The sequence below is a fragment of the Gasterosteus aculeatus genome, chromosome 7, assembly GCF_964276395.1.
Source record: "Gasterosteus aculeatus chromosome 7, fGasAcu3.hap1.1, whole genome shotgun sequence".
NCBI lineage: Eukaryota > Metazoa > Chordata > Actinopteri > Perciformes > Gasterosteidae > Gasterosteus > Gasterosteus aculeatus.
The window spans coordinates 12,529,299-12,552,344 of record NC_135694.1 but is presented as its reverse complement, the minus strand read 5'-3'; the positions used below and the strand labels follow the sequence as shown (position 1 = coordinate 12,552,344).

The 23,046-nt window shown below is 42.4% G+C and overlaps 1 protein-coding gene across 1 annotated transcript in view; it reads right to left on the bottom strand.

Annotated features, from left to right (window-relative positions):
• The window catches only part of adam19a (ADAM metallopeptidase domain 19a), a 151,863-nt gene that overhangs the window by 122,763 nt on the left and 6,054 nt on the right, over positions 1-23,046 (bottom strand). Inside the window, exon 2 of the mRNA XM_040179604.2 lies at positions 11,063-11,142. Coding sequence (XP_040035538.2) covers positions 11,063-11,142 — 80 coding nt within the window. The remainder of the gene's footprint in view (positions 1-11,062; positions 11,143-23,046) is intronic.

Here is a 23,046-nt window from a genome sequence, read left to right as displayed (position 1 = left end):
TCCTCTTTCTCAAACCCACCTCCTACTTCTTGCGTCCCACTGACCTCACCTCTAATCGCCCTCACTTTCCTCTTTCGCCCCCGTCTCCTAACCAAATTCTTACCCTAGTAACCTCTGCTTGTCCGACCACCTGCCCTCTTGACCCCATTCCATCAAATCTTGTATCTTCTATTTATCGCACCTGACCTTCTTCCTTTCCTCACCGGTCTCATCAACAATGCTCTGTTATCTGGCTGTTTTCCCAATTCTCTGAAGGAGGCAAGAGTTAACCCTCTCCTGAAGAAACCTACCCTCAACCCTTCTGAAGAAAACAACTACAGACCGGTCTCTCTTCTTCCCTTTTTGTCCAATACTCTTGAACGTGCAATCTTTAACCAACTCTCCTCCACCATAACAACCTCCTTGACCCCACTAGTCAGGCTTCAAGGCAGGCCATTCCACAGAGACTGCTCTCCTTGCTGTCTCAGAGCAAATTCGCACTGCTAGAGCCGTCTCTCTCTCCTCTGTCCTTATCCTTCTGGACCTCTCTGCTGCATTTGACACAGTCAACCACCAGATCCTTATTTCCTCCCTTCAGGAACTTGGTGTCTCAGGCTCTGCTCTTTCCCTTCTCTCGTCCTACCTCGACGGCCGCACCTTCCGGGTAACCTGGCGAGGATCTGTGTCGGAACCTTGTCCTCTTATTACTGGAGATCCTCAGGGTTCCGTCCTGGGTCCCCTTCTCTTCTCGCTCTACACCAACTCTCTCGGCGCTGTCATTCGCTCGCATGGCTTCTCCTACCACAGATATGCCGATGACATCCAACTAATTCTCTCCTTCCCTCACTCGGACATCCAGGTGGCGGCGCGGATCTCTGCCTGTCTAACTGACATATCTCAGTGGATGTCCGCCCACCATCTGACAAGACTGAACTACTTCTCTTTCCGGGAAAAGATTCTCCGACCCAGGACCTGACGGTCAACTTTGGCAACTCGGCGCCCACTTTGACTGCTAGGAACCTCGGCGTCACAATCGACAGCCAACTCTCCCTGACTCCCAACATCACTGCGACAACACGATCCTGTAGATACACGCTCTACAACATCAGGAGAATACGTCCCCTTCTCACTTCGAAGGCAGCGCAGGTACTGATTCAGGCTCTTGTCATCTCACGCCTGGGAGATACTGCAACTCCCTCCTGGCAGGTCTCCCTGCTACCGCCATTCGACCTCTGCAGCTCATCCAAAATGCTGCAGCTCGACTGGTCTTTAACCTTCCTAAATTCTCCCACACTACTCCACTTCTCCGCTCTCTTTACTGGCCACCCGGCGGCTGCCCGCATCCAGTTCAAAACACTGGTGCTCACGTAAAATGCTGTGAATGGATCGGGTCCAGTTTACATTCAGGACATGGTCAAACCCTACATCCCGACCCGCACTCTCCGCTCTGCATCTGCAAAACTGCTCGTCCCTCCCTCACTGAGAGCAAAACTCTCGACTAGATCACGACTCTTTGCTGTCCTTGCTCTGAAATGGTGGAACGAACTCCCGGAAGACACCAGGACCGCAGAGAGCCTTCACATCTTCCGCCGCAAACTAAAGACACACCTCTTCAGACTCTACCTTGACTAAAGACTAACATATTGTAGCACTTAAATTGTAACGCCACTCATCTATGGCAAATTGTAAATTGGGTTATTTGAGGAAATTGCACTTTGATTCTTGTTCTTCTGAGTTTGTACCCCTATGGTTGAATGCACTTATTGTAAGTCGCTTTGGATAAAAGCGTCAGCTAAATGATATGTAATGTAGAAGTTAATTACTAATTATTACTCACAACGCGCAGTCTCTGCTTTGAAGGCAACTTTTCTTTTGTTTGATGACCACAAATTAAATTCAACTCCATTTTACAAATATTTCAGGTTAGTCAGAACTGACCCTTTAGTAAATATATGGAGTAAAAAGAGAATGTTACCGATGAACCCTAAAAGAGTTTCTGCTGACTTCTACAATACGTGAGCCGCAGTGTGCGTCTTCTCAAATCGTCGCAATTGTTGTGACAGCAGATGTCTGCACTTTGAAACAGGAAACGTATCCGCTGGCTGATTATGGCTGATAAACATAAAACAGAAATATTGCAGCAGTCATGTTAAAAAAACAATTTCAAAATCTTGCTTCAGGCTGTATTGTAACACTAGTTATCTGTGGCCTCCATGGGGACTTTTGACCATGATCTGACTTTGACTTTCATCTTTAATCCTTGTAGAACACAGGGTTGTACAGCCAAGTGCAGTAGTCCTCCCCTCATGCGACCAAAGAAAAGTAAAAATCAATGGCCTTTTGGTGCAGTTTATGCAGATAAGGGCTGGCAACAGACTTCTGAGCATGAAACAAGCATGAAGGATTTTTTGCCAATTTTAGCTCTTGAATCTAAACATGTTAAAAGGATTTCAGCACAAAGTATCAGATCAAAAGTATCACTCTGAGGTGAAACCTGAACCGTGGCACGCAGCGGGCATGGCGAGAATACAGATATCAGCTTAGTGCTGACTTTTCCCAATGCACAGGGAAGCAGACAGGCAGAGGAGCGTACCCATGTCAGATGTTCACAAAGGAAGAGAGAGGACAGAGAAGAATACATACATACATACACACACACACATACATATGTATGTATATATACATACACACACACACATACATATGTATGTATATATACATACACACACACACATACATATGTATGTATATATACATACACACACACACATATATATGTATGTATATATACATACACACACACACATATATATATATATATATATATATATATATATATTTATATATATATAATATATATATATATATAATATATATATATATATATAACTTACTATATAATACTTCCACAGTATTCTAAACAGCCTGTGTAGTACATACAGTAAATGTATTTCCGGGTTTGTAGTTCAGTACCTGGAACATGAAAGTCATCGGATCATCACAAAAGATAAAAAGATGAGGATACTACTTTAAAAGATCCCCAGTAATGTCCTCTTACTAATTATTGTTGATTCATATTGGCAGATGCATAAGCCCTTGATTATTTAGGCAAGCTACAAGATGCAGACTATTTGTTTTGTTTGCCACTGTCGATAAACTCATTTCTACTGCTCTACAGTCAGTCAAAACCATGACCAATTCTAAATTGAATCGTTTTATCATAGCAATGAACTGCATTTTGTTGTTTTCATAAAACACACAATTCAAATTATTTAAAAATAATGTTGTACTCCGGTATTTTAAGCCGCTTATATTTAAAGCTATTGTTAGAACGTTATGCAGCTCTCAATTCATATCCAATATCTGCTTACGTTGAGTCTCAAACGACTGGATTTATTGAAATTCCTCACCAGCACTATACCTTTTTAATGTTTACATGAGAACAAATCATGATAATGTTATAATTCACTGTCCCTAAATACTAATGTTCACTGATCAATGCCTGAAAGCATCACACTATATTACTGACAGGAACCTTCACAATGTAACATCAGAGATCTGCAAACAGATAAAAATGTCAAGATCGCATGTTTGTAGTTAATATTAATCACTAACAAAGGTCCGTAGTTTCACACCATGAAGGTTAAACTGTAAAATCTTTATCTTTATGACCCAATCATGGTAGCTCAACAACAGACAGACCCACTGAAGGAGGTCGAAAGCTTGTTGAGCTCCAGATGTACGACGACATCTCCACCAAAGCCGCATTTCTGCATTAACAGCATACAAAATGAATTTCTTTTTTATAGCCTCACCGTTAGAAATAGTTATGATGCCTCCTAGACAACCCCATTCAGATCGTTGCCTGGCACCAACAACTGGGAGAAGAATCTAGAACACACTTGTGGATTACTCATACCATCTGGCCTCGGAAATCTGAAATACACAATGAGGGGCTTGCAGATATGACTGGGGTGTCCATCCTGTTGAGGCTGCTGCCCCTTGACCCGGATAAACTTCAGAAAACTGCTGGAAAGAATTTTGGTCTGGCAACGACAGAAAAGGCCGCTCTAGATTCCATATCTATGACGAGTCAGGGGTAAATAACACAATGATTAGTCATAAAGAAAGGTTTCCAAGTTATGCCAGTAATTCTACACTTATTTGGCCATGAAAAAGAAGAAAGGAAAATATATGACTGGATGGAAACTATGTACAGAGAGGGAGCAATTACAGAGCAAAGACAAACAAATGTCTGCTAGAGAAGAAATAGCTGTCTCTAATACGGTATAACGGTTCAAACGCTATACGTACGGTATGAATTTCTACAATTTTTTAATTTTTTGTCATGGAGGAGCGCCCAGCGGTCGGAGCTACTTGTATTACCTGTGTTGAGATTGAGTCATGGTTATAACTTTATAATAAGGCTGCAACTAACGATTATTTTGATAATCGATTATTTCTTAAATTAATCGATGAATCTGCTAAAAAAACAGCATTAAAAAGCTTTCATTTCCAACCCTTTATTCTAAAACAGAACTGCAAATTCACATTGCAAAAATACTTCAGAAAGTACAGGTTGCTCCTTGAACATAATAATTTATAAAAAATGAATAAAAATACAAAATCAGAAAATGTAACAGGATTTGTTTTAACATGTTCTCTATACTACACTCACAAACTCTCTCACAAACACACCCCCATGTTCACTTGAAGCGTATTCATTAAATTATTACCATCAATGTACTGCAAGTAAAGTAAATGTATATACCACATCTAAGTACAGCTAAACAACCAAGTGCTATGAGATGAATTTAAAATGGCACTTGTAAATAAATGCATTAGAGGCTTCTTAGTTAGCCGCGCTGGTTTAATGGATCGTCGTGTCTCCCTTTACAGGCATAACATCAACTACCGTATAACCCACAGTATATGCGCAAGCGCACTAGACTACCGTATATGACAGCATTAAACACACACAAATATATTTGTCAGCAATAACCGATATGGGACAAAGCACGAAATACAAGACAACAGATGGTCCAAAGGAGGCGAGTAAATAAAAACGTGTCTTAGTCCTGCTAACTGCTTTACTGTTGTTGTTGTTGTTGTTGTTGTTGATGTTGTTATTAGCGAGATAGCGCTAGCTTGATCAGCTAGATGACCAGTAAACCGCAGCAGCAAAGCTGCTGGAGGCTCGTTACTGTTACTTGACGTTACTGTCAAGCCTCTGGTGGCAACATTAGCAGACGCAACAAGCTAACACGCTAACTCGCCGGCCAGTTGCGAGCGAGTTGGCCAGCGAGCGGGTAGCTGGCAGTCCTTTTCGGGGTCAATAAATTAATGTGTTTACTCGAAAAAGCAATACCGTCAGATTCTGGCGGTCTCCCGGTAGGTTTCTAAATACCATGATATGGATTTTTGGCCATACTGCACAGTCCTAGTCTGTAAGCATTTATCCATAGACAAATTATATCACAATAGAGAGCTATTCAAGAACAAATAAAAAGGCAACAGAGAATTTATTCATATCATGGGGTTCACCAATCAATCAGACTGACTATCATTCAGGTGATGTTTACGCAATCACCACCATATTAACAAGAGGCAGCACTCGTGATGATTTTCATGACACTCCAAATGTTAGTCACATGTCACTCACGCAGCAAGTACGGATAAGTAACGAGATGAACCTACTAAATGTTTCTAGTGGTAAGAGAGTTTCATATACAGGATCAGCAGCTTGCTTCACAGCCACACATTTAGAATGAATGTCTTGCATGAGGCAGAAATCGGTTTGGCTTAACAGCAAACTACTGTGATGAGCTGTGGCCAGAAACATAAACATTGTAAATAATAAATATGGGTTAGAATTCCAGAAGATGAGAAGAAGCACAATGTGTCACATAAATATCTGTTGAAATACATAGAAACTCTTCTGACACCATGTTCTTTAAAGCTTTGGGTCTCTTTGCTCTGAACACTTGAAATTCATCCAGCTTCACTTGACAGCTCATAGTCCCTAGAACCCTTCCTTGGAAATGACGACATCTGAAAATCGATCAATAATGTGTGTTCAGTTCAGTATTATGGAACAGTACACAGATCTGTGCAGAAGCTTTCTTGTTGGCTGCGTTTACACATATCCCATTTGTTTTATTGATAGAAGCCAGGGATTAACATCATCACAATGCCGATTGGTGAACGGACCGACAAAGCTGTCTAACGGAAGGGTGTAACTTGAATTGATTTTCCCAAATTTTAGTATGCTGCGCTTCAATGGGCAGCTTTCTAAAACCCTATCAGCTAAATACTGCTATCATCAGCGTGACTGTGTAATGTGCATAAATGCTATTGTAGCCTCCCCTTCACCACACACACACACACACACACACACACACACACACACACACACACACACACACACACACACACACACACACACACACACACACGGATCCAAGTATGTGCACTCCCTTAATCCCCAGGGTAAATGTCATCGCCATCTCCAGCGCGCTCATGAGGTGAGAGATAATCTAATCACCAGGGAGACGGAGAGCAGAGGTGTCGGGGAGGCGGGAACACACTACACAGCTCTGAGCACACAGATGAAAAATGAGGCGGAAGAGAACGGAGGCCGCGGTGAGCCTTTGAACTCCCCTGACAAATAATTGAAGGACATGGGAGTGAGTATGAAGCTAATAAAACAAATAGTGATGGACAGAGCCTCTGACACTGAACAGCATATGAAAAAAGGAAAGGAGGAGAAAGTGAACAGGTGTCCACTTAATAACTCAGCCACTTTTTTCAACATTTCTTTTCTGGACATATAAGTAGGATCAACCCCCCGGGGGTCTCGGCTAGTCAGAGACAATCGATGAGCAGATACAATCACATGACACACACCCTCCACGGTCGGCCTGTTCTCGTGTGGGCCTCTTGGTAGCTAAACGCGGGCAGATCCTCTTCTGACCCTGCGCTATGTGCCTGCTCTATTTAGGACCCACAAATGTGTCACGCATAGCGAGCGCTTTCACACACAGCTGAAAAGAAGCTCCTTCTCACTAAAAAAAAACACCAGTGTTGCATCGAGCATCCCGCTGTGCCCCCAGTACCTTTTCTTGTTCTTGAAATGTTCTTGTTTAAATCCCAAATTAATCTAATCAAATTAAATGTAAAACCAAAGCTATTTGCCACTGCATTACAGTGCCTTGCGAAAGTATTCGGCCCCCTTGAACTTTTCGACCTTTTGCCACATTTCAGGCTTCAAACATAAACATATATTACATTACATTACATTACATGTCATTTAGCTGACGCTTTTATCCAAAGCGACGTACAATAAGTGCATTCAACCATAGGGTACAAACTCATAAAACTGTATTTTTTTGTGAATAATCAACAACAAGTGGGACACAATCATGAAGTGGAACAAAATTTATTGGATATTTCAAACTTTTTTAACAAATAAAAAACTGAAAAATTGGGCGTGCAAAATTATTCAGCCCCTTTACTTTCAGTGCAGCAAACTCTCTCCAGATGTTCAGTGAGGATCTCTGAATGATCTAATATTGACCTAAATGACCAATGGTGATAAATAGAATCCACCGGTGTAATCAAGTCTCCGTATAAATGCACCTGCTCTGTGATAGTCTCAGAGGTCTGTTTAAAGCGCAGAGAGCATCATGAAGAACAAGGAACACACCAGGCAGGTCCGAGATACTGTTGTGGAGAACAAAAGATTTCCCAAGCTTTAAACATACCAAGGAGCACTGTGCAAGCAATAATATTGAAATGGAAGGAGTATCAGACCACTGCAAATCTACAAAGACCCGGCCGTCCGTCTAAACTTTCAGCTCAAACAAGGAGAAGACTGATCAGAGATGCAGCCAAGAGGCCCATGATCACTCTGGATGAACTGCAGAGATCTACAGCAGAGGTGGGAAAGTCTGTCCATAGGACAACAATCAGTCGTATACTGCACAAATCTGGCCTTTATGGAAGAGTGGCAACAAGAAAGACATTTCTTAAAGATATCCATAAAAAGTGCGGTTTAAAGTTTGCCACAAGCCACCTGGGAGACACACCAAACATGTGGAAGAAGGTGCTCTGGTCAGATGAAACCAAAATCGAACTTTTTGGCAACAATGCAAAACTTTATGTTTGGCGTAAAAGCAACACAGCTCATCACCCTGAACACACCATCCCCACTGTCAAACATGGTGGTGGCAGCATCATGGTTTGGGCCTGCTTTTCTTCAGCAGGGACAGGGAAGATGGTTAAAATTGATGGGAAGATGGATGGAGCCAAATACAGGACCATTCTGGAAGAAAACCTGATGGAATCTGCATGAGACCTGAGACTGGGACGGAGATTTGTCTTCCAACAAGACAATGATCCAAAACATAAAGCAAAATCTACAATGGAATGGTTCACAAATAAACATATCCAGGTGTTAGAATGGCCAAGTCAAAGTCCAGACCTGAATCCAATCGAGAATCTGTGGAAAGAACTGAAAACTGCTGTTCACAAACGCTCTCCATCCAACCTCACTGAGCTCAAGCTGTTTTGTAAGGAGGAATGGGCAAAAATTTCAGTCTCTCGATGTGCAAAACTAATAGAGACATACCCCAAGCGACTTACAGCTGTAATCGCAGCAAAAGGTGGCGCTACAAAGTATTAACTTAAGGGGGCTGAATAATTTTGCACGCCCAATTTTTCAGTTTTTTATTTGTTAAAAAAGTTTGAAATATCCAATAAATTTCGTTCCACTTCATGATTGTGTCCCACTTGTTGTTGATTCTTCACAAAAAATTACAGTTTTATGTCTTTATGTTTGAAGCCTGAAATGTGGCAAAAGGTCGAAAAGTTCAAGGGGGCCGAATACTTTCGCAAGGCACTGTATGTCGTATCTATATTTGTTGTAAAAAACAAGTTATAAAACATTATAAAAAAGGCACCTTCCAAGCAAGTTAACATTTCAAATCTGATCTTTCTTCTTCTGAACAGCAGAAACAGGTTTCAGTCTTTCTGCATAGATGCACTAATGTCGAGTTCTACTGGAAAAATGTATTGGTTCCAAAAAGGGGATCATAGTACATTATCGGTTGCAAAAGATTTTGATCGCGGTTGTGATGTAAATGTCCCAATCGTAGAAATATGTATGTCAGTCTCATACATTTCTGTACCCCCCACGTCCGTGAGGCATCTCCCTATAACCGCAACACCGGCCCGTCAAGCATCACTGCCCACTCGTTAGCATGCCAATTAGGAACCAGGACAGCTACGCGGATGAATGAGTGGGTCTGAATCATGCTACGTGGTTATACTTTCTCATCATCATAAACATTAAGATTCACAGAAGGCGGTCAGATGCCTACAGTAATCAGTAAATTACAGGGGACACGTGTGTTGGATAAAGGGGGATTTATTGCAATATAATATGAATTATTAAGTTTGTTGAGCATATAAAATGATCATATTATATCTACATAGGGAGGAGGAATTGCAACACCACGGTTCTACAGCAGCCCAGAAAGGACAAATCAAGTATTGACTAAAGAGTGATTTATGTTTGTCTGTCACCTGAAGGCACACGTCATACACACGTCATTCAACGTGCATGGTCGCCCTACTTTACCTCTGATTGGCTTCTTACAACAGAAGTGTGTATTGCTTTGATATGTGCAGGTCGGGGAATAGAATAGAATGACTAATAGCAGTCTGATGAACTAGTACATCATTAATCATGGAAAATATTCATTACATTCTATGAAATGGGAAGATGTCCTTTGTCGTTCATGTTAAAGATAGATACCAGGGTAGCAACTAATGTGTTGTGCAACTCAAGTTTGGCTTGAGTAGAACTAATTAATCAAAAGAAGTGTGATATATAATCTGCAGCATTCAGTCTGCCTTAGTAGTTGTCAACTTCCTATTGAGAACCCCATGACTCAGCTTTTCCCAACTGTCCTGTTAATATTTTTTTAAATACCCTCTGCTTAAAAAAAAAATATTTTTTTGACTGCTGGTGCAACACTGTCGGAGAAGCTGCTTTCCTCCTCCTCATTTTTCTAAGGGGCAAATAGTGTTTAATGTGCCTGTCCTCCCACTTGTCTTTGTAGAGTGCATGTTGTGTGTGCGTGTTTGTACCAGCGAGCAGGTTGACGATGATGAGACGGTCAGTGGGCTGAAAATTAAGTTGTCAAAAAGCCTTCATAAAAATAATAACACCCCAGATTCAAGTGTCCCCCTCCGGATGCAGAGCCAGAACAGACATCCTCCGTTGATAATAACCCAGACAGCGACTCACTTACTCTAGTCACCGAGTCGCCAAGTTGCTCTAAAGCGAGAATGCCGCCGTCGCGCCACAAACTATTCCTCTGGGCCCCCGAGATAAAAGAAAAAAAGCAAACTTTTGGAACGGTAAAACATCTTTTCTTTCGTCCATAAATAAACAGAGAAGTTAATAATTTAAGTCCAGGACTCCCCGGAGATTCACCATTAGTCAACAGTAACTACTCACTAGTTCACCCTCACTGAATACAGTAACCACATCTGTGGAAAGGACAGTCAAAGACGAGTCCAGCAGTTCTTGTAAGGGATTTATGGAGGTGGAAGCCTATTTGTCATTGTTAGGTTTAGTCGGAAAAGCTTAATGGTAAAATCAGCAACTTTAACTGTTGCAGCGCGCAGGTTTTGGTTGCTTAGTAACAGCAGTCAAGATCGTAGTGCGACTTTCGAAAATATCCTGCATAAACTGATAAAAAGCATTTTTTAATCAAATATATAGGTTCCTGAGGTCACAGAGGTTCTGGCCGAGGATTGTAGATTATTATATTATGGAAGCACATGTTCAGACACAGAGTATGGATAAACCACTTGATGGTATGGCACATTTAGTCCAACTACCAGTGAGGATCTAGCTACAGGAAGCACGAGTATGTTGCCAGCTACAACACTTTTATCTGGATGGATGTAACACTGCTAACTTAAGGGGACCACACTTCCGTTGCAGTGTTGAGTAGCTGTGCACGTGGCAGGGAAACAAAGGTCAGGTAATAGGGTGGACGAGGCATCTGACCTGTGTCCAGGTTGTAGCATCCCTCCTGCTTCGGCTTTGCGAGAGCCACCGTGCCGTCACGGTCCTTCCCCCCCGCAACCCTGCAGGAAACAAAGCAGAACCAAGATTAATCGGAAGAAGGGCTGTGTGTACTGAGACAAACATTAGGGGAGTGGCAGGTCAACGCAGACAGACGGACAGGTCCACTGATTAGGCAGTAAGAAAACAACTTACAAAATAAAACCCTCACAGTCTTAATATAAAAACACAATGTTTCCACTACTATTATATATGGAGGGAAGGGGGGGGGGGGGGGGGACTCAAATTGTGATTGCTCCGACGCTACGCGCTCCTCGCTGACGTGTATAGAAAAAAAATCTGCCGCCTGCTAAATAACAACGTCAGTTGTTATGGCGCAACATGAAAATCCTTATACCATTTCAACAAAAAAAACATTCATTGATCAAGATTAATGGATTCCAAAATGTGTGATTAATTTGTTGATTTTTTTAAAATCTATTAACAGCCCTAACAAAAAAAATCTAATGTTGAAAGATTGCCAAAACTTATATTGTTGACATATTGTTGCCAAATTGTTGTTAACAAACTGCACTGAGGTGGTAATCACCAGATTTTTTTTACGGTATAAATTGTATTTGGCATCTTACATATAACTAAAGTGGAAAATTCATTCATTTCAATTCATTCTCAATTTAGAAAGCCCAGTACTCCATGATCAGGAGAGTGCATGAAGTAGAGCATGTTTGAGCTCCACACATAAATCCTATTTCATGCTGATCGAGTCCTGGTTAAGTCAACAGCTCAGGAGCTGGCGTTCAGAATCTCTGTTACGTCATCTGAAATCTCCTCATACCCCCTCAAAGCCTATCACCAATCTATTTTCACAAAACTTAATTAGCATCTGAGAAGGAGTCCTTTTGTGGGCCCATTGTGTCACCGTGAAGCGAGAGTCAGTGGCAAGACCTTTCATCCAGACCAAAATGAAGGCGTTTGGAGGCCGATAAATTAGACCGTTATTCTCCTGCCTCATATTTTCATTGAGACATTTTTAACAAGATGACTAGATGAGCTTGGATGAATCATTAGCGCAATTCAAATTGACAAGATCACTTCTAGAGATGGCAAACTAAAAAGACTGGGATTCATGTGTGTCAACCCGGGACAGCTCAAAATTATATCATGAATAGCATTGGAACACCATTTGATTTCAGCAAAATAGTAATGATCACAATGGAGGAGCGATTCAAAACTTTCGTTTTAACTCTGGTGAACATTTAGCTGATATCGTCTGGATTGGATTTATTATGGCCAATATGATTCAGTACAAGAACTTAGACAGGCTCTGTCAGCGATTCTTAAGATCAGCTTTGGGATATCTTTATTCATAACTTCTCTTCTGTAAAATAATGGACTACCTTACAGATGCACTAATTAACTGCAAGTATTTTGGCCCATTACAAAATCCCTCCTGCCTCCAGTGGTTATTTGTAAAAAAACTCGATTGAAATGATTATGAAACAAATAATTTTTCATTTAAATATTTGCTTTGAATTGTAAAACGACCATACAGCCGACGTGACTGAGACGGACTGGTCTCACCAAACACCAGAAAATCGTTGGTTTTCCATTGGCTGCTGATCCCTTATACGTTCCTGCAGAAGGCTGTTTGGGCTCATTGTCTCAGAAATATTGGTAGAATACGCTTGCATTCCACTCTAGAAAGTAGCAATGACGGTCAATGGCACTAAATCGGAGCATCCTTCTCTCTTACGCACTCTTTAGGCATCCGGCTGAGCCCACTGAGAAAGAATTTGTCCCCAGCAAAGACTCCTCACGAGACACCACAGGGCTCCACCATGTTCTTGTCACCAATGCTTACATATGCCACTCTCTGTCGGGACAGTATTCCATTAAGATTGCTCACGGACAAGTTGCTTGGTGAATTGTGCAATTCGCATAGCTAAATAACGCCTGGACAAAGGGAATGTAGTGATCTGTCAAATCTGCTGGACTACGTGCTCGATATCAAAAACCAGCTACCCAAGGAGACATTGACTTGGTCATCAAATGCTGACAGCCTTGTTTCTTCAGATTGGGGAAGATCAAATGCTTTAGCTCTGCAGCAAAGGTCACCATTTAACACTGAAAGGTACAGTATCTATAAAGTGTCAGCAGCACTTGGCAGTGTTACTGACAGGGAGTGGAAGGGGGTCTGTGACATTTGAGAATTTCAGAGGATGGGTAAGAAAAATAATGAGTTGAGCAGAGAGGAAGGAAATTAAGTGGATATCTGTGGCTCCTTAAAATGTTGTTGGGTCTTTTTTCGGCCCTATAAAATGGTGCTGCACACATTCTCCATCAGGTGGCATGCTGCGCTGGTAGTTCCACCACCTCCGCCGGTCGGGAGGCCACCTCACCGACCGTCTATAGCAGCACGGCGGACGATGACTCGACATTAAGGGAAGGCAACGCACTCCGCGGGTGTTTGTTGGGTATGTAACTAGAAGGAAGCAGCTATTTTCACATCCTCAGTGTAAAGCACATGCATAGCCTCATCTTTAGTGCATCACTGTGATCACGTAGTATTAGTAGTTTGGGCATTACTACTACTAACAAACTACACAGGGTTGTTCCCATACCGATACGGTCAGATATGTGTCAGTGCAGTTATTTTAGTTATAACAGAGACAACAGCCAACATACCAAGGTAACATCAGGATGCATTCAAGTAGGGCTGCAACTAACGATTATTTTTGTAATTGACTAATCTATCGACTATTTTTTCCAATAAGTCGACTAATCTAATGATTATTTACCACAGTGTAGGAGCGTGGAAACAAACAAAGAGGCAAGTAGTCATTTTGGCTACGAGTGATCGTTTAATTCCATTCAATAACTTTGGATATTGAACTTGAAATGTTTTGAGTAACAAGTTAATACAAATGTAATCCTCATGATAAATACATTGAACAGTAATACAAAATGTAAGTGCAAATACGCATTTAAAAGTAAAGAGAAAGTGCAAAGTTTTAAAAGTAACTCAAAATAGCAATAAAGTCTTTGCAGATGACGAGCATGTTGAGGATGTTCTCTGTCCAGACTCCATCTGAGGCTGCACAAGCATCTGAAGGACAAACTCGTGCGCGCGCCTTTGATTAGTACTAAAAGAGAAAGACAAGAACACACAGAGCTTTATCAAGTTGTAGGCTTTAGTAGGTTTTTATTATGCCGAGTAGTTATCTTGTAACTGCGGTGATGGTGTTTGCAGAGTGCCAAGTGGAGGTTAACGTTAATTTTACAGAACGAACGAAAAGGCAGGCTACAATAATTCACCGATTTACTACATTGCATTTAACATTTATCGTAAACGAAGCTCTGAATACTTTTATAATATACAACGCGTCACCGATTTTTTATAATCAACGTCGTTGATTGCGTCGACTAATCGTTGCAGCCCTACGTTCAAGGCTAAATCTATTTAGTCACAAGTATAAGGTGACGCCAATAATATTTTGTCAAAATTAATTCTTAACAAAAAACTTGCATAAATGCAGTGGTCTGAAACATTAATATGAAATGCTGTCAATAAGCTTTATGGCAAAAATTACCTTTTTGTTTTTAACGGATTGGTACTCCTCAGTATTCAATATTAACTCACTGACAAATGACACATTGGTCTGGAATCTCTGTCGTTAAGGCATCGTCTCTGCAGAAAACATTGAGGCGCACTAATAGCTTCAGCGAGGCTTACAGGTTGGAGGGGAGGCCCTCCATCACACCGCTCCCGCTGAATGATCGACTGTGGCTCAACGAGGCTTTGGTGCGCTTAATAAACACGAGGCAGATGCGACGGCTAACCTCCGAGACAACAAATCACTGCGGCCCTTTGCTCTACTTCTCCTGCCGCAACCCTTCCACAAGTTTTTCATTATAAAATCACTTTGTGTGACAGTGTGTGCGAGCGTGTCTGTCAGGTGCTAAGAGTGTACTGGCTAAGCCAATGGAACACAGGCGTTGTCTGTACATACCGCGGAATACATCATTATGGCACATTGCCTTATGGCAATTCGACACTTTACGCATCCCCTCCCTCTGTTCATGGGAAACTTCCACTTTCCGCTTGGGAATACGTGAACCCACTGTGTTATGAAGAGTTTTTTTCTAGACATCTATAGCCTAGCTATTTAGAATAAACTAATCCAAATGGACTTGGTAACGAAGCCGCAATGTTCAGCTGCGATGTGGGAACATTTGGGCTATAAGCCAAATGAGGAAATATGTCGACTTTATTTAGAAAAAGTGGCAACGAAAAGAGGCAACACAAATAACTTAAAATCTCACCTAAAACCCAACCATCCCACCCAGTCATTCAAACTGAACTACTGTTGCTTCCTCTGGACTGCAGCGTCGCCTGGCCGGGAGGACCACCCTGAGTTCCTCCCGGGGGGCGATTGGTAGCGGGACCGAAAGGCCCAGTCTCTCCCAGCAGCCCTGCCACGGAGCGCGTCGCCTTGCTGGCGGTGGAAGCCCCCCAGGCCAACCTTCCCGGCTGGCGTGGCGCCTTTCCGGTCAACACATTTTCTCAAACCCTACTGTGTCGCACCAAGTCTGCTGCGCTCTGCTCTGTGTCCCTTGCACTTATGATTTATTTAGGATATATTTTATGTTACGATTCTATAGTCTAAATATTTTGCCAGAAGGAAAACCGTGAGTTGGACAAAGTATGTCTCTCCCGGGTCCATCGATTGATGAAGACGTTGTTGTTCTTCAACTACACACTGCTGGTTTAAACTCTTCTTCAAGTTCGTTGAAAGTCTCACAATGGACCAAATTGAGAGGTAAAGATTTTCTGGGAGGTACAATCCACATTTGCATAGGACATATAATGTACTCCATGATGTCATCCATATTGGACTTTGGGGAGTCAATATAGACAGTATGCCACCTATTAATTCGCACAGTCATGGGATGAATATATAAAACATGCATGTCAGTCAGACATCTACTATACCATTCATCCAGAGGGTCGCAGAGCCAACATGGACTGGTCGCCAGTCAATCACAGGGCGGACAGAGAAACAAATATTAACTCTCACATCCACACACCTACAGGCAATTTAGAGTCAGCAATTAACTTGATCCCCAGAGCATGTCTTTGGACTGTGGGAGGAAGCCGGAGTACCCGCAGGGAACCTATGCAGATACTGGGAAAACATGCAGACCCCACACATTAAGCCACTGTGGCAGTGAGGCAACAGAGCTAACCACCACACCACTGTACTGCCCTATCTGCGGATTTAAAAACCTGAGCGTTCCCTCACTAATGACTCAGTAAAGCTTTAATTCCTTGGGATAACCGGCGGAGGTGCATAAGATGTTAATGCAAAGTATCATCTACAAAGCCGCACCGGGACGTGCAAAGGCCATCAGTCGCAGTTCTCCCAGTGTTTCCTCCAACAAAATGCTCCTATCTTTTTAATTTGTCACTATGCCAGAATGCAGAGCCGTCAAGCATCATGGATAGAAACAAATAAATGATGCAAATTCATTGTCAGCCTTTAATTAAAAAAACAGCATGGTCTTTGTTCATTATGACCCACTTTTCTGTCTGTGCTACTTTCTTTATTTGCAGTACAAGGAAATTATTCTAAATGGCTTCAATCGTTTTGGAGAAGCAGAGGAAAACAATTTCCCAAAGTGACATCATTTGATTTCTTACCAATGTGAAAATCAAGGTTGAGTGATTACTCAATTTGCTTCCAGTAAGCATATCTAATGAACACACAATAACTTCAAATAATAAATCACTAGGCAATAATTTGTTTCTTCTTTTGTATGCTTAACATTCATGTCATTTCCATACTGAAGTGTGCAAGGGAATGTTTTCATCTCAAGTAGAGAAAATGTTCCTGTAAATAAGAAGGAGACATTAGCATATGGATAAAACCATTATAGAGTAACCACCAAACAATAGGGCTGTGCGGTATACCGGTTGAAACAAGCTATACGCTAACAAGCTAACTTGCCGGCCAGTTGGGAGCGAGTTGAACAGCAATGAATTAATGTGTTTATTTGAAAAAACAATACCATCATATATCCGGATACCGCCAGAATCTTTCTAAATACCGTGATATGAATTTTAGGCCATACCGCCCAGCCCGTCCAAACAGTACATTAATTATCAGCAGCAGATGTGTTAAATGAAAAGGGTTCGCGTAGATAGTCTGAGCCCATCCTCATGCTCAATTGTGAACTCCACCTTTAGTTGCTGCGATGTTACAATAATCGCAACATGCTAATAGGTCGACCAGTCGATTGCGGGAGCTAACGAAAAGCTAATGCTAATTAGCGATCCTAACGGACGCATTTAATTTCATTCAAAAGCAAACTTGTTTTATCGACTATTGACTCATTTTCTGCTAACCGCATGTTGTTCCGTTTGGTTACCGCTACTACTCGTTTACCCTACACTACACCTCCATCAGCCGGTGAGGAATGAGGTGGGGGGTTGTAGATCACCATGATGTGGTCAGTTGAAAAGTAGCTTGCGAGCCGGAAAAGTGTGGGCACCCCTGTGCCAATTCTTATAAATTCTGCAAGGGATAAGACTATTTCCTGGTCACAGGAGAACAGGGTCTGTGCTTGCTAACGCATTCAGTAATAGCAGAGAGGAGTACCTGCAACGAGTAAATACCAGAGGAAATCCCGCGATTTCATCACACCGCTCATCACGCCATATCGGGACAGATTTGGGAGGGCCAACGGCATCTTCAAACATTGACACAACGATGCACCTGTGAAGACTTGTGATTCCGAATCCCCTCCTTGGTTGGATCCCCGTAATCATAAATGAGGAACAACGACTGAAGAAGCCCACAAACGGCGGGGGGAGCGATGAATCGCACACACAGCTATCTTACAGCCAAGAGGCAGCTGTTCGATCCCAGTGGGAAATTAGTGCTCTCCCCCCCACAAGCGCCCCGATTTTTTTTTTCACATTTACAATTGTCCACTCCTCGCTGCGCACGAAAGTTCCACCTTGATGGACACACGCTGACACGTGCGTGCCCACACAGGTGAGGCCGTTGCTTGCTGACTTCGGACCCGTTGCATCGCCTTTGCAAGTTGCTGTAACGCTGCAAGGCTCGTGGGGAGGGGAGGGGGGGGGCTTTAATTGGTGGAAATGAGGGCGACATCTGATTGGCTAGACAGGTCCATGTTGAAATAACGTCATCAGTGTCTCAAAAAACCCACACACAAATGTGAAGCGATCCGCAAGTAAATGCAGTGTGATCCGCAGATATAAATTGTAATTTATTGATCTGTGCATTTCTGAATCTTCCGGTTTGCATTTGTGAGTCGCTCTGTGCGCATTTGCGATTATTGAAACTGATCTGACTTCATAGAGGAATGAACTAAAAGGTGACGCATTCAGATGCAAATCAATTTGTATTGTATGTCAGGACATGATGTCTTGGACACAATGTGAAGAGGTGCTATAGTTCAAACCGGAGGGTTTTCAGCACTAGTTTGCATTCTCTAGGCTATGAACAAATCCCCTCCAAACAATGTCCTTGTTTTACACTCTCTTTGGGAAGACATTCAACACTATCCTTCTCCACGCCTCCATGCACACACACGTCTCATCTATTCTTTTATTTACTATCTCTTCCTCAGTGGACCTTGAGGGACCTGCACATCCATAGAGGAAGACACTGGCGCTAACACGCTCGGCGAGCTGTCACAGCATGATGCCAGGGACCAACAATGAGAGGCATCTATATCTGACAGAGGAAGATACTGTTTGTACTTCAGAAGTTGAGATAGAAAGAAGGGGACGACAGAGAGAGGAGGGATAGTACGCCACAAATACTTTATCTTCTTAAGAAATGACTGGGGAGCAGAGAGGGCTCTCTACAGAGGTTTAAAAAAGTGGTAGTGTGGGCCACCAGCTCAGATTCATACCCACCTCTATTTGGCCTATTAGCATCTCGCCCTGTGGTAGGAAATGGAATGACAGTTCTAGACTGTTTGCCTTGCTGCGGCTTTACTGTGTGATATAATGCAAGCCCGGTCCTATTGAGGAGCTGAACAACCCCCCCAGAGCTAATGCCCTGTTTGGAGTAAAAGAACTAAGATGGCGTATAGCATATACACTTTTCCTGCCATCCAGAGCCAGACTCAATGTGAATTAATAAGGCTTCCTTTTTTCTTTCTTTGCTTTAGCCCACTTGGGAGACTTTGTGAATGGGTGATGGGAAGCTTGTAAGACAGCAACAAGGGGCTTGGACCCCCCCCCCCCCGAACTGCTTATTCTCCTTCTCACACAGGCAATGAGGACACACCTTTAATGCTACCTCATTTTAAAAGAAGAAATCCTGCTCAAAGTGGGAACTGTTTTGTGTGATCGGTTGTTCTGGACGTGTGAACCATCATTGAGAGCTGCCTCTTCAGTCCAATCAGAATCTGTCTTCTATGGTCTGTCTTGTGTCCTCTCTGTCTAAATTTGATGTTAGAGATCAATCTTGAAATTAGGGGCATACAAGACTTACTTTGCTTTTAGTGGATGCTAATATTACTTGGCAAACTTCATCATTTGAATTATCATCATGAATATACATCAGCATTGTGCATGAACACTTTACCTTAAAAAGCAATATATTCAATTGGCATGGATTGGGCTTTCAGACGGTTTTAGTTTACCATTTGTAGTAACAAGAGCACTTACCATAAAAGCCTGCAGGCAAATGAGTCTTCACTTGGTAGTATTTACTCATTTCAACATGGAGTGTCTCCCAGCTAACAATTTACAAGGTCCAATTTGATGTGTCGAGTCCTAAAGAAAGTTCCCTACTATAGTCAAATCAGTCTTTTTTCTTCTTTACCGGTCATTCAACCCCCTCATGCTTATTTAGAATATCCCTAAATCCAGCCCTCCCACCCCCCCATTGTAGCACCAAAGAGAAACCACAGTGACCTAAACATGAGAAAGATTCATCAATTCAAAACATATTTAACGCCCTATCATCAATTTCAGATGTATATATATTTTTTCCCAGCATTTTGCTACGGGTGAAAACCACAGCGCACAAAATCTAAAAAAAGTCCCAGATGGTAAAAATATTTAGCCTAACTAGCATTTCGTTTGTTCATCAACAAGCTGGAACTAACGCCTTCCAACTTTGACAACTTTTAAATCCACGGTAGAAGTTCACTGGAGGCACTCATCATTAGCAGCATAGCAGCTCTTTTATGTCGGTACTTTGGCATGCGCTTCCATTGTTCTTAAGATTGCATTACACTACTGCGGCCCATATTAAGCTGTAAAAGCACCGTAAAAATCAATAGTTCATACACTTATGCTTTCAACATGTGGAAGTAATGCTGCAGGAATATGCTGCGCTTACCGTCAAGTTTTGGCTGTTTTCCCAAAGCACCGTTCTTATTTAAAAGAAAAATGACTTTAAATATTCCAAAAAGCAAGGCACTCACAAAAGGCCCTGTCCGTCTGAGATGTAATCATAAAAAATGCAAGAGATATTCTGTTTGATTATGCCTGTGGTATTAAAAAGTGAATCACAAATGAACAGGTTTTCAATGAAATTGGAGAGAAGAGGAAGTTTTCTATCCATTAGTGCAGGGAGCAGGGCGATGGGAGAACAATGACACAGTCACAGAGAGAGGACTTCAAACCCTCCACAGCCTACCGAACTGATGCAAGTTGACCTTACATGCAATACTTGTGTTCTACTAGCCCCAGGCTGCTTCCACTAATAATTCCAGGAGGACAAATACACATTGTTTGGTCAAATAAATAATCCAAATTCATCTCAGCACTAAGTTGTATTTTTCAGTTAAAAGAGTTCATGTACAACTGTGTTATGCATCAGTATGAAACTACAATGCTGATTGGTTGATGCCGTTTAGCTCACAAACCAGGAGGCAGGTGGAGCCATATTGAGATCATGAGCTTCTCTCAGGTACACTTAGAAAACAAGCTGAGACAAGCACTCCAGGAGTGAGCATGTGGGCTTCATCTGAAGTTTCTTTTTGGCAGAAGTAAAATCTTCCAGGTCTAACTGTGGCACAAGGGGCTAATTTCTCCACCTCCGATAAGGGAAGCATTGTCTCGTGAATCAGAGTTAACAGTGGATCGATAAAAGGGACAACCAGCCAGGGGCAGCAGCAGTCAAGAGGCCGGGGCAGCGATGAACTAGTGCACTCAACAGAAGAATCCAAGTGCTGATATCCCCACAGAGCTCTCTCCCTCTCCCTCTCTCTCCCTGAGCTCTTCTCACTTTTAATGAAGCGCTCTGTGAAGGACTTCCTTTCCCTTCCAGCTTTTCCACAACCGACGTGGCGGGACAGATCAGTTCAGGTTGAGAAGGGAAAGTGCTTCCTTATCTACACTGATTCCCTTCCTTCACACCTGGCAGCACAAGAGACATTTTTAGAATGTACGAGACAGAATAGTAACCAGATCCAATGATACGCTGCCAATTATTCCAGCGATTCCTGAAAGGCTGTGACATTTACTTAGAACCAAGAGGGGGTTTTACTCGTCTGTAACACGACGCGCTCCCTCACAGCACACAGCAGACATGTGGTGTGGACCCGGCGGTTCCTCACATTGTAAAAAAACCTTTTTCTTGGTTCCATGTCTTCACTTGAATTTCTTTGTTGGGCGGGAATAACAAAGGTATTTTCTGGGTCCATGCTGCAGAGAAATGTGGGAAAATATTCCAAAACTGTGTCTCACGACGACGGTAGGTCACATGTTTGTAATCACAACGTTATGATCCACGGGTTCTTCATGGCAGTCCAGAAGCTGGAATGTGCTCGTCATATATCAAAGAATCTTTTCTTTAGGGGAGAGAGATGTTGACAGAACGTAAGAAAAATCCACCTGGGCACAGGAAGTGCTCATCTTTTTGTATCTGGTTAATGATGTCACAAGAGCCGGTGCCTCCATACCAAAACTCTGCGAATGCGGTACTCGATCAGGGCTGACGGTGTCCCGATTTACCGAGGACTAGAGGGACATTGCCAGGAGGACGCTATCTGTTGGTTGCCTGTGGGCCACAAAATATTTGGTGCAATGTAAAAAAAAAAAAAAACGCCAGCCTTACTGAATGTGTACTCTGCCGTTTGCTGTTCAGAAAGTCTCATACATTTAGAAATTGTTTAGAATAGAAGTAGCCATGAGAGCCGTTCCGCTAGCTGTCTTAAGAGATCTCGCCACAGATTCAACGCGGGCTGCCACACATTGAGTTTGGTGTATTTTTTTTTTTTTTAAACCCTATTTAATAGGGGTGTAACGATTCATCCACTGAAATCGATTAATCGATTTCTATTCCTGCGCTCCAACTGAATCGATCTGTGCTCCGAAAATCGGCATTCCGGACGACATATGAAATGGTACATAATCGATTGTATCGATACTTGGAAACTGCACATTGGATTTAAGCACAAAAACTGTATGGATGTGTGTTTGTTTGTTTTTTAGCACTTTAGACACGTTAAACGTTACTCGATTCAGTCTGCCTGTCTGTGACGTCATCAGTACGCAGCGGCCGCCGCGCGAAACTCGGAACAACAACAAAACACAGCGTGGAGGAGACGACTGTGAGCAAGACATTTACAGACTAACTTATCGATCCAGCGTGTGGAAACATTTTGGCTTTTGCAAACACGGAGGTGTTCTAAATAAGTCGGTCGCTGTTTGTAGAATATGTAGAAGCCAAATAAAAAAACCACGGAAACACGACGAATCTTTCCGGCCATCTACTAAGGCGCCGTGGGATTAAACTACGCCGACAGTCAGGACCTCTAGCAGCGTCACCGCTGCAGCAGCAGCAGAAGGTAACTCCAGCTCCGCAGACACCTCAGGCCTCGCCAGCACCAAACTCAACATCACAGTAACAATTGCCAAGTTTAGCTGTAAAGACATGCGACCCTACAATGTGGTTGAAAATCCGGGGTTC